The sequence below is a fragment of the Rosa rugosa genome, chromosome 7, assembly GCF_958449725.1.
Source record: "Rosa rugosa chromosome 7, drRosRugo1.1, whole genome shotgun sequence".
Taxonomy (NCBI): Eukaryota; Viridiplantae; Streptophyta; class Magnoliopsida; order Rosales; family Rosaceae; genus Rosa; species Rosa rugosa.
Genome location: NC_084826.1, coordinates 28,710,522 through 28,728,585, shown reverse-complemented (window position 1 = coordinate 28,728,585; position 18,064 = coordinate 28,710,522). Strand labels below are relative to the sequence as shown.

Genomic DNA, 18,064 nt, shown 5'->3' with positions numbered 1-18,064 from the left:
AAGTGGCCTGGCTTTGTTTGGTGTTGAGGTTTCTAAACTGGTATATATCTATGTCTATGTATGAACCTTGTATAGAATTCATGCATTTCCTTTATCTGTGGAACTCTTAATTGCAAGACTTTATTTTTGATATATGGTTTTCTTTGGATCTCTAAGGTTTTAGAAAATGAGAGCAAGAATGTAATGATTCTTTTCTGGCTGGTGTATAAATCTAGGTACCAATATATTTTTACATGCTCAAGGGCAAATTGGAATTAGTTTAAACCCCATTTGTTAATTTCAGAACATCAAAGTCAGAAGAGAGTATTTTTGGTGTACAAAGTGGTGATCATTCCGCCAACCACAAGCTTTTGAGTGCAGACAAAGTCATGTGAATCTTTCTTCCATCTGGAAAATGTTTCAATTATTCCTTGAGCAGTTGCATAGTGTTCTTCAAGAAAATGAAGAATCCATTAGGTACCGATGGCAATGGTAGTTGTAATTATCAACTATCTTGACTAATTGTATTTCTACTTGCATATGTATTTTGATTGCTGATTATTGACTGCATGTGCAAGTATCCACAGTATGCATTCCTTTTCTTATTGTTGATAGTCTTCTATTTCGTTTTTGGATCTTTCAGTAATAGCTTCACAGTATTATCAGCAAAATAGAATGGAAATTGAGGTCTTACATTTTAGTTTAATTTTTGTATTTTTCAGCCTATCTTGAAAAGCAAAAGGAGCTGCTTTACCAGAAGGATATTTGTCTTGCAAAGTAATACTTTCCAATCCAAAAGTTTGGTATGTGCTCACATTTCCTAATCCTTTCAGATGTCTTGACCTGTATGAGTAGATATATATATGAACAAGTTAAACTATATAAGCAGACTGTCTTCAAAAAAAAAAAAACATTCAAGTGCAATGAAATATGGAATGCATTCATTAGACTCTATATTAATCTTGATGCTAATTTCCACAATCGATCTGTAGTAAAAGTCTCATTTCACATACATTCTTTCTTGTAGTAATATTCAGTCAAGCAGTTTCCCACCAGAAATCATAACTTATGACCAGTGGGTACAAATGAAACCAGAACCAAAAAGTATATTTTCTGGTTGGATGAGGGGTCATTCCGTGGTGGAAAGAAAGAGATGCAAGAACCTATTCATCAGAAGCTTGATTTCATTCTTAATACAGCACCAATGTGGGACAGGTTTGTCCCTCTATACCTTTTGCTGGTAAATATTGCATTGGAATTGGATGAGGTTTTATCTCTTAAGCCTCGGTGAAGCGAGCTGAACTTTAGTCTGATACAATGCAGAATTTTGAAATGCATTGCATAGTATACACAAGCAAATACATTATAAATAAATAGATGGCATTAAAGTGAAACAGATGGGTAACTAAATACAGTGAGGTTATCTAAGTATCAGCTAGCATCACTATGAACAACAATAATGTTAAAAGACTCCTCCAATGGAGGGGAAGTCACTTGAGATGTTGGGATGAGGCAGCGCTTCAACTAATCTTTATTCTTTAAGCCATTCCTTTCCGTCCAATTTGGAATTACAGGGAAATTGATTGTTATATATCTACGGATCTATCTGGTTCATTAATGTATGGGAATTTTTTTTCCATGTTGCTGTTGTACTCTCATACTTTGTTTTTTACTTGATATGTTTCTGTTTTGTAATGAGACAATGTTAAAGTTGTTTATGGTTTTTGATATATGTGTCTACCTTTGCAAATGCAATATCATGTTGATATTTTGAGAGTGCAAATCTAGGTGAATCTGACCATTCTTTTTTCAATATACTTCTGTTCTTTCTGATTCACTTTTTCTTCTAATGTTTATAAACCAACACGTCACTCTCTTAGGACGCCAATTTGGTTATGCTTCCCAAATTCTTAAATAAGTACCGTTCAACCTCTGGCTAATGCATGTATAAAGCCATGAACCATAATAGTAATTGCTATCTCCCTTTAAGAATAGACTGTATGTACTTTTACTTCGTTCTTTTCCCTTTCTGGAAATCATCTTCTCAAGTGCAGAAGGCTAGCACTAGTTTATTCTGCTGTCTTTTGTATATTTGGATGCTAATATCTCTATATTACGGATATTCAAATGTTGATTTCATATTGTTGTCCTGCGAAGGCACTAGTTTATTTTGCTGTCTTTTGGATTATCACAAGTTAAAATTTTATGTAGATCAGTGCATACCACAAACTGTTTCTTAATCTATAGATGCACAATTCCAGCAATCTACATTGCTATGAGAACCTTGGTGGTAAAAGGAAAATGTGACAATTCAGTATCCTTTTGAGGCATGAAGTTTGACGTGGTGGTTTTGTTCTGCAGGGAGAAGTGGAAAACCTATCTTTAAAAAGCACATTTCTGGCCAAGTTTGTCGTGGTGGTTTTGTTCTAAAAACAATGATCCAGGTTTGAAGGCTGCTTATAAACTGGACAATCATGTGGAAGATGGAGCAGTGACGAAAGCTTTTGAAGTGATAGAGAGAAATTTGTTTAGCTAGAAGTTGGTCTTTTTTGGGTTGGCCTTAATTGCAGTTCTCCTATAGATGTGATTGTGTGACATTTTTAGGTACATTTCTGGATGTATTTTGCTATAAGAGTTTCAAAGATGTGATCCCTTATTTTGTGGATACAATTAGCATTATCGGATCCATTTAGATTGCTATGGGATTATAACAGCTTTCTATTATGATTAAATTACTATTCTTTTGGTCATTTTTGCTTCCAGAATCTGAATTTTGCCATTACAACAATAGTAGGAAAATATGTTATCTGATGAGGTTTTTAGGGTAGAATTAAACAAAATTTCTACAATTCAGACGACGGTTTGTATTGATATCATTGTTGGATACACACAAAGACAACAACTATTAAGAAAAACCATGGTCTCAAATGTCATGGTACAACAGTTCGAGTTATATGTGTCGTGTGAAAGCACACATGCACTGAATTTTTAAGTCATCACACCACATTTTATGCTGGAAGAACTGTCGTGTGTATACAATTCACACAACGTCTTAAAAATAAAAACTGACTTCTGAACAACAAAGAGACAAGGCTGGAATCCTAAAAACCGTGGTATGAGTAGAAGTCACACCACGTTGGAATCCTAAAAATCGTGGTATGAATAGAAGTCACACCACGACATATTTCTGTCGACAGCATGTCGGCAGATCTGCCGGTCCATCAGACGACGGAGTCAGCTGCAAACCGTCGACCCAATGATCGGTATACGACGGTTGAAAACCGTCGTCTGACAGCGTTTCATCAGACGACGCCTCGATAGACCACGGAAATGCAAAACGTGAGACGACAGTTTTAAACCGTCGTGTGAAGCCTTTTGTGTAGTAGTGTAGATATAACTTGTTCTATCCCTATAGAGAGACGATGAATTCAAACCCATCACACAATAGAAACGTCGCCAAAGCTGGCCTGCGCTCTCTATCCCCATCCCAAAATGACATGTGTTTTGGAAGGTTTTGCTGATATTGGGTATCTCGCTGACCCACACAAATGTCATTCCCAAACTGGTTAAGTGTTCATTATGGGTAAGACCGCGATATCTTGGAGGTCTACAGAACAAACCCTAGTTGCTACTTCTTCGAACAATGCAGAGATTATTGCTCTTCACGAAGTGGTTCGTGAATGTATATGGATTAGATCCATAATTATGCATGTTCGAACAATTGTGGTTTGAAGTCTACCACAAATAAGCCTACGAGCATTTAGGATAATGTTGCTTGTTTTGAACAAATGAAGCAAGGCTACATTCAAAGCGACAACACCATGCATAATCAGCAACAACGGACTCTCCTTCAAGATCAAAGTGAACTAGGTTCAATCTGAGGACAGTGTGGCAGACTTACTCACTAAGTCAGTGCCTAAATTTCACTTTCGAGAAACGTGTTTGTAGCATCATTTGCGGAAGTTATCCGAACTCCTATGACCGTTATCATCAGGGGGAGATGCAGACATCAGGGAGAGATGTCTACATGTATGGTCTCGAAACATGAATGGTGTGTTGTGCTCTTTTTCCCTTCGACCGAGGTTATTTTTGTCCCACAGGGTTTTTGTTACTTGGCAAGGTTTTTAATGAGAAAACGAGAGGAGCACCACGTTTGGGCAACACAAGTGGGAGTGTTCAAGTAAATCCAGAATATGTATCTGGCCTAAACTCTAGGTTACTTGACCTAGTTGTAATAGGGTTTTGAATTAGAGATATTCTCGACGATATTCATAGATATCTGATTAATTGTACGATTATCTTTCATTGTACAACTCTGATTATATGTCTTGTAATCCTCTATATAAAGAGGTCCCTATTATCAATGAAAGCACGACTCAATTCTCTTCCAATTTCAGTTTTCCTTAAACAGGCATTAATTATTCCAACAAATAATTGTAGCCGTTATTTTTTTTCCTTCTAATTTCCCAATTTCTTCTCCAATAGTTAATACGTAATAAAATCTCATACCATCAATAAAAGTACCATATTTTTCTCATCTATCGGCCAAGAGTTTACAAATAACATGAAAAATATATGGTGGACAGATATATCACAGAAATATTAGTAGTGTAGTGTATTTGTTAGAGAAAGAAAATATACTTACCCTTTAAAAAAAAAAATCGGCAGATATTTTCCAATAAGGTTCTGACAATAAGTGGTTATTTTCAGGGGAAAATCCATGGTACTCCAGAGTACGAAACATTACAAAGATGGTTATTGGACATATCATGGTACACTCGAGTTTTTTTTTTGTTTGATTTTTTTTGTTACATTAAAATGGTGGCTGAGTGATCTACCACTCCAGAGCCGAGAGCAATTTGGGTATGACCCCTCCTCAAGGAATGTTTTTCACAAATTGGGGTTCGAACCAGAGACCTCCTATTACCAAGAGGATCCCTACAGCGTCCGCCCCACTTGCAGTCTAGTATGCTTCGACTAGACCAACCCCATTGGGTGTACACTCGAATGTTTTTTGTTTTTTACATTAAAATGGTGGCCGAGTGTTCTACCACTCTGGGGCCGAGAGAAACTTGGGTATGTCCCCTCTCCAAGGGATGTTTTTCACAAGCTAGGGTTCGAACGAGAGACCCTCTATTACCAAGAGGATCCTTGCAGCGTCCGCCCCACACTCGAGTGTTTTTTCATTGCAATGGATACGATACAACTTCAAGCCAAATGTAAAGCTTCGTCATCGCAAACAAGTAACAGCAAATTTAACTTTAGGTTATTCACTGCAACATTCTTACCGGCCAGTTTCTTACACATATAAAATGCAGTAACGTTACTAGCTACCTTAAAATACATTCCTACCTACCGGCCAGTTATTTGGCTACGACCTTAATTGTTGGGGTATATTGAAGAAATAGAAAAATGGAGAAGGTATATTTATGGATATAGAAAAATGGAAAAAAGGAAAATAGAAGAACAACTTTGAGATACGACTTGAGTCGTTTCCTTAAAGTGTTATTTGCCCTCACTCAATGAGTTTGCTAAAGGGTTCTCGGCAAATCACTTCCAAGATACAACAAAGTTTGGAAACTACTAGAAGGAAATTTTATGGTTATAAGAGAAGAAGAGGTAAAAGAGAGGAGTTAATTGCAAAATGATTTGATGATTGAATCTAGTGGCATGTACTGCTGTTTATATACAGATCAAGAGGTGCCAAAGGCACCCTTTCAATATAAACATAATCTTTCAATATAAAATGTAGGTATCTCTTCATAATTTTATATTGTCTGTTCACTATAATCATAAATCTGATTATGTTTAATTCAACCATCACACCACTTCATTTAATTATGTAAATATATTTTATATATATAATTGAAATTTCCAACATTAATAACTAGTATTTCCGTCCGGCATCCAGATTTTGGTAGAGTTCATCAAGTCGAACCTGTAAATTGCAGAGCTATCAGTTGCTTCACAGTTTTAAATTAACATTAAATCTGAAATCGGAATTTGGTACATCCTAATTTACCTGGTAATACTTGAGCAACTGATTTCTTTTCTTCTTCAAAGTGGCAGTCACCATGTCCCTTTCCATGTCAAAGGGGTGAGGTTCTATAATGATTCCTTTGATATATTCAAAACCTCTCAGCTGGTTACAAAAGGAAACTAATCAATCATCATATTGCAAGGTAATCCAGTGCAACACATGCAAGTTTAGAAATTAAAAGAACACAAAAACAAAATGCATGGCCTAATCAATCAATTCGCATTACTGAACTGGATTGAAGTCTAGCTATCTGTATTATTTTGGAATAGAATTGTACTGAACTGATGCATAAACACAGCAAGTCCTGTTAAAGAGGTCTAAGAATTTCTTTCAGTACAATGTAACAACTTTTGGTTCATGCTGATGACATGCTGTAACATTCGTTAAAACTTATGAGAGATGCTAGTTACCTTGTTTCTCTCAGCTGTTAGCTTGAGCTCTTCCAGAATATGGTTCTTGAGCTGATCAAGAAAACAAAGGTCAGAAAACGAACCCGTGTGACCATTTAAATCAGCCCACTTTTTGGTGCTTTTTTCTTCTGGTACCACCACTGCAACAAGCTTTGACTTGAAGCTATTTCCGTAGACCCAGATTTCATCAATAACAGAAGAAATGCCATAAACATTTTCCAAGTACTCAAGTGCAACATACTCTCCTTGTGAGAGTTTAATCAGATTCTTTTTCCTATCAATGATCTTGATGGTTCCATTTGGAAGTATTTGCCCTATGTCCCCTAAAAAATGAATCAGTATGCCATGAGGAAAAAATCAACCTAATCAAGAATCTAGTAACATAAGCATCTTATTTCACCACTGTCAAGCTGAGCAACATTTCCTGTTAATCATGATCTCACCTGTGTGGAACCAGCCATCTTTGATTGCTTCCCTTGTCAATTCAGGACTTTCGTGGTAACCAGCAAAAACAGTCTTGCCTCTCAAACATATCTCACCACAAGGAGGATCTCCAAGTGGATCGTAGCCCATATCAGGAACCTCTTCGAGGCGCAGCTCGTTGAAAACAGATACAGTACCAACAGCACCAATCATGCACATTTCATCAGGATACCCAAAAGTAGTTGGCCCAACAGTTTCTGTCAAACCTGAAATGAAACAACGGAGAGTAATGCATGTGATGGTTCAATTACCAGTTGTATATATAGAGAAGCTGTATAAGCTAATCAGCTTAATTTCAGCATGGAGGGCATAATCCAAGAGTGAACATTTGTTTACCATATCCTTGGACTACGAAACAGCAGCAAGTAACTCGCAAGAATTCTTCAATCTCAGCGCTTAAGGGTGCACCTCCAGATAATATAAGTCGAATTTTACCCCCAAGCCTATTCTTTATCTTCAGAAAAATATATTGAAAACCAAATAGTAAGTCAGGTTTATGGTGCAATCAAGAAGGTCACATAATTAGTTCTCCTTTTGTTTTATTGGAAGATATCTAATGAAGTACTAGTTATTTAATCGAGAAGATGCAAACCTTTCTGAAGGCCAACAGATCAGCTATTGGTGAGGCATTTTTATTCTTAAACCCCATGTTCATCCAAGCAAGTTTGCTGTAACAAAAAGAGATCACCAGGGTGTTAACATATACAAAGTGAATGTGGACTCAATCACAGACCTACTTACTACTTGTAGAGAATGTCAAAAATCTTCTGCCTCCTGGGATTGAGCTGTTGCACTGCTTGCTTTATACCTGAAATGATTTTGGATAGTAAGTCCATAACAAATCCACAAGATAAATATATTTGCAGATAGATGACAAGCAAGTATTTTCATGCCTTCATGTATTCTTTCGAAAACACGAGGTACTCCAGCAAGAAGTGTTGGCTTCAACTCCATCATATCATCACTCAATGCATTAAGATCCTTCAAATAAGAATTAATTCATTGAAATTACTGAAAGGACTTCAGAAGGTACTTGAAGAAACAGAACATCAGACAGGAAGAATTCAGATTAGCTCCTTCCTCCAATAGCTTGAGCTTAATTAGATTTAATTTGCAACCAACAAAGATATAAAAACTTGTAGTTGCATACTCCATGATAGTAGCCAACAGAAGCACCAGTGCGAAAAAAATACTCCTCAATTATGCGATCCATAATATGAGCCAGGGGAAGGAAAGATAGATACACATCATCCACTGTCATCTGCTCTATGTCAGAAATAAATGCACATGTCAGCTATCATTTATTGTACTAAAAATAGGGAGAGGGAAATAGGTGTATATATGGTATAGAGAGCAATCTATCAGACATGTCTTCACATTTACCTTATCTTCAAATTGTTCCATAAAGAGGTCAATCCCTCTCACACCATATGCGGTGTTTTCATGTGTTAGCACAACACCTTTAGGATCTCCACTAGTACCACTTGTGTACATAATTGCGCAGATAGTTTCAGGCTGAGGTGGAAAAATATCTGACGGGTTTTGTTTTCCCTGAAAACAACAGTCTTCTTACAACAGGCTAGGAAAGGTAAAACAAAAAAACAAATTTGGTAGTCCAAGTCAAGATTTGAATACAATATGCATTTTCAAGCAAATTAATGTACAGAACATGGCTTGAAATAGAACTCGATCACATGTAAAACCTAATCAACAAACTAACACTCCTCATCTTAAAGGAGTGAATGACTGTAGACTTCCATTTAGATCGACAATTTCGAAGGAAACGCATTAGATGAAGTTGTAATGCAGGTCCGTTCTACTAACATAGAGACACTAACCATCTCGGTGAACTCACTCCATGAGTACGGTTTTATCCCAATCTGCACTGCTTTATCCTTCTCTTCATCTGTCAATGAAGTGAAGCAAACCATAACTGCACAACAACCAAGTTCAGTACAAAATCTTCAGGCTCTATCAGGAAATATAGTGTCGATCTAGTCGTTCTGACCTTTTAGTCGTTGGGTAGATGTACAATCAGGACTCAATAGCTGAAATGAAAAGTAATTGTATTTGATCAGAACCAACCATATATATAATCTGATATTTTGGTGAGTATCATTTTCATTACAATGCTAGTCAAGATATTAATATCTCACTTCTTTCACTTTCTTATCTTGGACGAAAACAACATCAACCTCTGCATGATCTATGATGAAGTTTACAGCTCCTGGCCCTACATCAAGTCATCAACAGAACCCTTTGTGAAAAGTGTAATTAAATTGCTTGAAACAAAATTTCACTTATATTATGAAACAAAGGATAGATTTGATAAACACTGAGAATAATTATTAAAATCATAATTCTAGAATTATCTAGGGGAAATCAGACATTTTCTGCAAGGAATATTCTTTACCTAGGGTATCGTAGAGAGGCACACAGATCAAACTATGGGCATTGCAAGCCTACATAAAATTGAATGAAGTTTTTCATCAAATAGTTGATCATATAAACAAAACTGTAATATGAAATTGAAGAGAATGTTCAAACCCACCTCCATTGCCATAATCCATTGAGGGCAATTTGAACCATAAATTCCAATCGGGGAACCCTATTACAAGGTTATGTATTAAAACCAAGAAAAAGACTAGTTTCAGTTGCCAAAATCCACAACTATATATTATGAACACCTCAAATACTCATTCTACTTACAGGTTTCACACCAGATGCTCGTAATGCAGAACCAACAAGCAGAACTTCTTCATAAACCTCATTGTAGGTTTTCCAAACATAAGGTCCTATCTGAAGAGAATAAAAGCAATTCATCAAGTCAGAAATGAATTGCCAAAAGCTGGACATGGACATGATTATAAATTAGCATTGCAATCCAAAAGTTCACAATACTTCACCTTCCCATCCACAATTTTACGCCATCCAAGCATTCTATTTCCAGGAAACTGTTGAGCAGATTGACTGCAGTACGTGAAGAGTTCTTTTACTACCACAGAAATCAACTGGTGTATTTTTTCTTAATTAAGGATAAATTAATATAAGCTCAATCCACAATATTCATAGGGAACTGATCGATTATATGACCAGTTAGCTGTTACTATTTAAAAGTGAAATAGTACGTTACAGGAACTGGAATTAATCACCTAAAGACATCCCAAGCTGTTCTTATTTCAGGATGAGGCGGTGGAAAATCATTTTTTGAAAGTAAATTCCGATACACTGGACCAACTGAAGGCTTCCCGTTCTCTCCTTTCCTTCCTTCCTCAACTTGAGCTGAGAACATCTTCATTCTTGTTTAATTTGTTTCTTCAATTAAACCTGCATATATCAAGTACATGCATGTTTCAGGTGGAAAGGCAGAGACAAAATTAGTGAAGACTGACATGGTTAATACTTAATTGATTCCCCAGATATATACAATTAGATTGGAAGCTGGTATTTAAAAATTATTGAACACACAAAAAGATTATTGTAACTCCAAATGGATCATATGAGTATTCAGAGGGAAGCCAAAGATGATGACTAGCTAACTTTCAAAGTTTCACCCAATAAAAACGGTGAAATATTTAGTGCGCGCTCTAACTACCACACACTAATTACTATTGTAGCAATGCAGAACCCCAAATCGATCAGAGTGACGCCACTAAAACAAACAAATCAACATAAAAAGAAGGCGGTTGACATATATACAAACAACCAACCACGTTAATTTGACAGTACACATTTAAAAGCACTTCAGATATGAAAAACCTTCTAAACCCAGTACATATGAAGCAGAACTATATACAAATCCCTTACTATATAATAACGTAAATCACTGAGTGAAACAAATAGTATATGCCTATATATATATATATAAATATATTCGCACTATATATATATATATATATATTATATACATATAAATATATTCGCACACCCAAATATACTAAGCCATTTGAACCAAGGGAACTTGAGAGAGAGAGAGAGAGCGCTTACGAAGGGAAAGGGGGTCTGGAAGTGATGAGATAACAATCCCAATGCTAAATGTTTGTGCATAAACTACACTGAAATATTTATTATGAGGAACAAGTGTTCTTAAATAGTTAGTTGAAAGACTAGTAGGAAGCCTTTCAAAAAAAAAACAAAAAATGAATAAGGTAGGAAGGAGAGGGTCCATGTATTTATTACTACGGCCACCTAATACAGTTTCGGAGATGACAGATGTGAATTTACTCCTCTCGCTGCTCTCTATCGTTCTCGTCTCTATCGCTCCCTTTCTTTAATGGCTTTTTTTCTTGAAGCTAGTACTGAAATTTTATGCATGTGCATATGTACATAAGAGAAAAAGAGTTGATTAGTTTTAAGTGCAAAAATTATGACCTATTTTGAATGTAATTCGGACGAAATTTTTTGTTAATTGCGGTCCAGTAACTAGATATCCACATCAGCTTACTTTCTTATCTACTTTTCTACATACTGAATTTACTCATAACAATATTACTCAAAACAATCAATAATTTATGAGTCAATTAATTGAGAGTTAATGTTGTTTTTCAATTAATTTGGTATTCATAAAAATCATACCAATTATAATATGTCATCAACACAACAAAACCCTTAATTGATGCATCGTCATTAAAAAAATTATAACTTAAATAAAATGATCATACCTTACCATCATTTTTCTATGAGAAGTTTTATGTACACATCCCTATTTACTAGGTACACACCCCTAATTTTTTTTGTCCATGTTCTTCTTCAAACTTCCTCTTCTACCCTTTTTTTATTAGGAAAAATTTATTTACACATATCTAATTAGTTGATAATGAAAACCTGATACTATTATATGACCTTCCATGTACGGCCATCACTCACTGCATGTTCTTCTAGTTTCAAAGAAGGTGAAAACGCAAAGGTTCTGGAGTGAAGCTAAAGGAGCAAATATACAATTGACCTTCACAACTATAATCAAATTATCATACAAACACAATTAATAGAGTGAGGAATTGAGGAGGTACTTGTACGTTGTTGTCAGCATTTATTTAATAATCTATCAAACATATCAATCCAATTGTTGTATTATTCTCTATTTATGTGTGGATCAAAATTAACCCAGAGATGTATCTATGAAGATTGAAACCTAAAGATGGACTCTATTCCATCCAATTTACATTCAACAATGTGAACAACTGGCGGTGGGTGGTATGGTAGAGGTAATGTGAGGACGAGGTGGATGGTGGTCAATTTAATGAATTGATTTAAAAGATGAAGTTTAAAAGGAAAATTGGATAAAAACATAAGGAAATAGATATGTGTAAAAAAAAAATTCCTAATAAGAAAGAAGGGCAAAAGAGGAAGTTTAAGGAATATGATGGAAAAAAAAAAATTATCGGTGTGTATATAAAATTCCTAAAGTTTAAGTAAATAGGGATGTGTATATAAAACTTCTCTTTTTGTACACCCTATATATATATATATATATCTTGTCTCTTTTCTTCTTCTTTATTTTCATCACTTTCTTCTTGTTTTTACACATTCATTATAGAATTGTTATGTTGTTCAACTTCATTATACAATCAAATAGATATTTCAGATGGGTATCCATAAGAAGGTTTTGATCCATCTAAAGAGGTAATATTCTACATTGTGCATATCTACCTTTGCACCTTAAGATAAATCGTATAAAGGAGAGATATTTTGGAAAGGGAGATGCATTTTTCATATCTTAAGGGAAATGCAAGTTGTTATGGTTCTTTTTTGTCCGTACCTTTTGATTAGGAACAATGTTAAAACTAAGTTGATCTTTTTTCATTACCTTGTGCATAGATAGTGAGGTACAGGTTCATATTTCGTAAGCTTCAATAATTGTCAGTCAACAGAATGGCTCTCCGGCTCTCTCTATCTTTGCTAAACCCTAGCCACCATGGTCGGGGGCTCTATCAATGGTGCACAACGCCAACACCAAGCAGATCGGCCCTCTCTGCCCCTAGCTGCCTCATCGCGGCAATCCAACTTCGACTTTGTTCGACGAATTTTCATTCGATTATTCTCTCCACTGAGAATTATCAAAATGAGTTCGGAGCAAAGTACGGGGGTACCGCTGCTGGTCTCTCGAGCAAGATGGCGGAAGATCGGATTTGATCCCGGCCAGGCAGGAAGCGACTGAAGGAGTAGATACAGGCGATCCGATCGGGGTACAAGCATGGCCTTTGTACTTGGAGAAGAGTGGCGACGAACCCAGCAGAGGGGATGGCACTGACCAAAGAACCCTGTGGTGTGAAGATCTTCGCCAACCGCCCAGTTGGAGTGACGATCCGATTGGAGCCCTGATCTATGGCTGTTTTGGAGAGCATCATCGATCACCGATCTGTTGGTCGAATGAAGGTGAGGATGTCGGTGATGGTTTGGAAAATGGATCCTGCCGGAGAGGAGCTCCAATCTCATATTTTGACAATCGGAAAGGCTACTTCGATCCCAGGTGAACAATATCCCGACGATTGAGATGCTGCACAGAAGGGCAGATCAGCGGATAACCTATTCCGGTGACTGGCATTTCGATCTGCTACAGAAGAAGACGGTCTCAAGATGTCGATCTGCGAGCTCGTCGGAGAGGTCTGCTAGTCGTGTGCATTACACGACGGCAATGGTGGTCGTGACCTGGACAAACACCTGTGACGGAAAGGCAGTGGTGCCCAGTTCTTGTTGGGTGCCAAAATCACTTTTGGGGCCCATATCAAATTGGGAGCCCAAAGAGAGTGGGAGGCCATGGCTAAGGGCCTGGAGGTAGGCTCAACGGTGGACTCAAAGCTAGACCTGGGCTCTTTCATGGGTCAATCTGATGGATTCCTATTCTCTAGGATTTCAAATATGGGATCCTGGTGGTTTTGATCCAACAAAATATGTTTACCTTAATATTTTTGGTACTAGCAAATCTTCTGGAATAGTACTAAAAGGGGATTCAAGCTATTTAGTATTGGCGGAGCACTGGTTGTTCAATGAGTGGACCTATCTCTATGTACCACCGTGGGTACTACCACATCTTCTTCTCTTAGCCTTAGATGATAGCGGAAGGGTATGTAATGGCTACTTTGGCTTGAGGCTAGCACAAATTTCAAATCATTTGTTAATACTCCTAGAACTTTTCTAGATGTATTACAATACGATTGTAATCGACTCTTTGAGTCTTTCTATTATATGAAGATAATTCCCTTATTCAAAAAAAAAATTAAAAAAAAATTACCTTGTGCATAGATATGTTTACAATTTTGATCTTGTATAAAGGTAATTTCTTAAGGGGAAAGGCAAGCTACAATGATTCTTTTTTTTTTTCCTACCTTTTTATTGGGAACCATTTTTTTATTTTTTTAATAGAGCTGGTGCGGCTGCTCTCAAGCCTTGATTAATGAAACTGTCGAATACAAGGGGAAGACATAGAGCCTAAACCCCTGATTACAATAAGCATCTAGAGTATGTCTCGAAATAATATCAGGAATCTCTACAAAGTACATGTATTCTAACAAACACCAACTAGCAAAGAGTGCTCGACTGGTTACTCCATTTGCTTTGACATAACGGAAAGATAACTCGATATGTAACCCGATTACAACGTAGCATAATTACCAATTGCACAGCTTTCCTACTATGTTGCCGCCGAAAGAAAAATCTGACCACATTTAGTTTCACCCTGCCACTAGGAGGCAGCGACCATTTGACCAAGCAAGGAACTCGCCGCCTACCTAGAGCAGACACATTATTGCAACTAGGAGGTTGCGACCATTTGCCAAAGTAAGGAACTCGTCACCTATCTAGAGTAGACAAGACACACAATGTGCAAACACCGAGACCAAGCCCATTGCGTCCTACCAAAAAAATGGTAGTAACTTATTAAAACAACTACTACTATGAAAGCCAAACAACTAAATATTTTAAAATAAAAAAACAAACCCTCTTACACCTGGAGAAGTACCCCAAGCCCAACATAGCCCACCAGCGAACTAGGGCCAGGAGGGTCCAAAACAGGATCCCAGCCCAAGACGTCTTCTGCCCAAGCAGCTTGAACACCTCCAGCCCTCCGCCACAACTGTCGCGCCGCCGCTCTCGGACCCTGACCGCCGTCGAACAACCTTCCTTGACAGAGCACCAGTAGATTACCCCTACCAGCACCGCCCTACCCCTTGGCATTCTAATTCCAGGATGGCAAACCAACCCAGAATCGTGCCGTCCTCCTCCATCACCCTCTGCTGCAAGATCCAATTTTAGTTCATCCCCAATCTCCAATGGATTCACGGCAAGATGTGATCTGATCCAACCACAGACCCACAAACTAGATCAGGTGTGAACTCCAGCTACACAACCGGTCTCCACCATATGCCTCCAACTGATATCGAGGTACAAAGAACCAACTCAGCCTCAGCCGTTGATCAACAGATCAAACACCAATGCCAACATCCCGTCCGGCAGCACATGACGCACTCCGGTGAGGCCAAAGGCCTGCACCAACTGCGTGGCGCAGCCAAACGAGCACAGGTAAGAAGAGTGACAAGGGTTTTTTTTTTTTTTTTTCTAGCGCGTGGAGCGCGTTTTTGATGAAACTTATTAGGAACGATGTTTAAACTACCTTGCTCTTTTTTCATTACCTTGTGCATAAAAGATTGCACTTTTCATACCTATTACAAAGGTAGAGTAGTATTAATTTCTTTTTCCCTACATATTAACTAGGAATAATATAATAACTCAACCATAGACTAGTCTATTACTATATCTCAAAGTATAGCTGTGTCAACGACGCTACTTTTTTTTTTAAAAAAAGAGTGGCTGGTGCAGCTGCTCTCAAGTCTTGATTAATGAAATTGCAGAATACAAGGGGGGAACGTAGAGCCTAAACCCCATATTACAATAAGTATAAAGCAGAGAACATCCTGAAATAATACCAAGACTCTCCGCAAAATCTATGTATTCTAACAAGCACCAATTAGCAAAGAGTGCACGAATAGCTACTCCATTTTCTTTGATATAGCGGTGACATACCGAAAAGATAACTCTATCACGAAGAACCATCATTACAAATAGCACAGTTTTCCCACTTGTTGCCGCACAGAATAAATCCGACAACACTCAATTTCATCCTGCCACTAGGAGGTTACGTCCAATATTTGATCAACGATGCTACTTTGTTTGTCTTATTTTTTTTTCTTTTTTGACTCTATGATATAGATACATTACATTGTTTGAGAATTTATTGACCTTTCATGTAGGTATATATGATATGCTTACATAGGTTTAGCTGCCATATTATTCATTATAATTTCCTTGAGTACATTTTAGAAATTTGAAATTTGAAATTTAAATATTTAAACTGAAAACAAAGTCCCCAAATTATGAGATTTTGATTTGTGTCCTTTATTTACCTTGAAGAGCAAAATAGACAACGAAAAAAGTTGTTGGACCTCAATTAAAAATAAAAAAGTGGCCGGATTACAATGAAAATTGATGTAGCAAATTGGGCCTTGATTAAAATACCTCTTAGTTGAGTTTGGTTAGGGCTCATCGTGTCTTGTCGATGTTGCATGTGAAGAGATAGAATTTGAAACTTTGGGGGAGGGGAACATTTTAATATAAAAAATCTCAATATTAATATTTAGCAACAAAGTACTAAATTCAAAGTTTTATGTATTTTTCTGTCCAAAAAAAGAAAAGTTCTATTTTGCACGCCTCATAAATTTCAAAATATTCTAAATATTCAAGTGAAGAAAATAATAATGATGTCGGATAGACATTTCCAAAACCTTCTAAAATATATGTTAGGATTCTTATTTATTTATTTATTTTTATTTTTTTTCAATAAAGGGCCAGTGGCCTGGTGTGGCTGCCCTCAACCTTGATTAATGAAACTGTTGAATACAAGGGAGCGACATGGAGCCTAAACCCCTGATTACAATAAGCATCTAGAGTATGTCCCGAAATGATATCAAGAATCTCTACAAAGTACAAGTATTCTAACAAGCACCAACTAGCAAAGAGTGCTCTATTGGCTACTCTATTTGATTTTATATAGTGTGACATGACGGAAAAATAACTTGATATGTAACCCGATTACAACGTAGCATAATTACCAATTGCATAGCTTTCCTACTATGTTGTCATCCGTATTGTTATCCCACGACGCTTAGTTTCACCCTACCACTAGTACGCTGCAAACATTTGACCAAGGAAGGAACTCGCCGCCTACCTAGAGCAGACACATTACTGCAACTAGGAGGTTGCGATCAGTTGCCAATGCAAGGAACTCACCACCTACCTAGAGTAGTCAAGGCACACAAGGTGCTAGATCGGCACAAAGCCCATTGCATCCTACCAAAACATGACAGAGACTTATTGTCAAAAAAACAATAACCGTAAACAAGCACCTAAAAACTAAACAACTAGAAATCAAAGACCACTAGCAAGGACCTAAAGCAAAGGCCCGACCCAACCACCACTTCCCCCAAGGACCCAACACTGCAGCCCACCAAACTTGCTGCCAACACCTTCCGATGTCACCACACCGCCTCTTTGCACTACTACACTGCCGCGTTGCAGCCCTACGTTGTAGAATCGCTGTAAATCTGTATGTAATTTGTCACGCCCCGAATTTTGAATAAAGAAAATTCAAATCCGAAACGCGAGAACAAACATAGAAAAATTTTCAAATAAACTAAGCAACAAACAAACTGAACTCACAATGTCAATACCGACTCGTTCTTTAGAGTCACATATTACATTACAGATAGTTTACAAATTAAACTGAATATCAATTCAACCTGTAACCACTCTCACCAACTCACTACACAGCGGAAGACTACAAGTATGAGCGCCCTTCTACACCCACGTGACGGAAAGTCCACCTCAGCTTCGATAACGATCACCCGATATTCTAACCTACACAATAACCCCTACACCATAGAATAGTGCACCGGGAATGTAAACAACAAATCCGGTAAGCTTTTTAGCCCGTATGAGTAAACTCAAATAAAGTGACTCACGTCACTCATGCTTATAATTTCTCAGCTCGTGAGATAATTAAAGCAACAATATTTAATTCCACAAAATACATGCTTTCACCATCTTAGCTTAACAAAACAATATGCAATTATCACAACAAAACGTCAAGTTCAAATTAAAT

At 37.2% G+C, this 18,064-nt stretch overlaps 1 protein-coding gene across 2 annotated transcripts; it reads right to left on the bottom strand.

Moving 5' to 3' along the window:
- Positions 1-5,226: 5,226 nt before the first annotated feature.
- On the bottom strand, positions 5,227-11,030 carry LOC133722303 (long chain acyl-CoA synthetase 1). 2 transcript variants are annotated; one of them, XM_062149158.1, is made up of 20 exons: positions 10,900-11,030; positions 10,065-10,239; positions 9,819-9,882; positions 9,622-9,711; positions 9,464-9,520; positions 9,326-9,374; positions 9,069-9,145; positions 8,921-8,960; positions 8,751-8,845; positions 8,296-8,463; positions 8,063-8,173; positions 7,806-7,893; positions 7,654-7,720; positions 7,505-7,580; positions 7,249-7,366; positions 6,873-7,118; positions 6,430-6,752; positions 6,002-6,121; positions 5,859-5,917; positions 5,227-5,357 (listed from the first exon to the last, which is right to left on the bottom strand). In XM_062149158.1, the coding sequence occupies exons 2-19, from the start codon at positions 10,208-10,210 to the stop codon at positions 5,867-5,869; spliced, it is 1,986 nt and encodes a 661-aa protein (XP_062005142.1). In that variant the 5' UTR covers positions 10,211-10,239; positions 10,900-11,030; the 3' UTR covers positions 5,227-5,357; positions 5,859-5,866. The 2 variants fall into 2 exon arrangements, with proteins under 2 accessions (XP_062005142.1, XP_062005141.1); XM_062149157.1 differs by lacking the exon at positions 5,227-5,357 and having other exon boundaries at positions 5,613-5,917.
- Between the last annotated feature and the right edge of the window lie 7,034 nt (positions 11,031-18,064).

Coding starts and splice junctions, on each gene's coding strand:
- LOC133722303 (XM_062149158.1), bottom strand. CDS start 10,210: ATGAAGATGTTCTCAGCTCAAGTTGAGGAAGGAAGGAAAGGAGAGAAC. Junction 9,712..9,818: donor GTAAAATTGTGGATGGGAAG/GTGAAGTATTGT, acceptor TATTCTCTTCAG/ATAGGACCTTATGTTTGGAA. Junction 7,119..7,248: donor TTTCGTAGTCCAAGGATATG/GTAAACAAATGT, acceptor GTTTCATTTCAG/GTTTGACAGAAACTGTTGGG.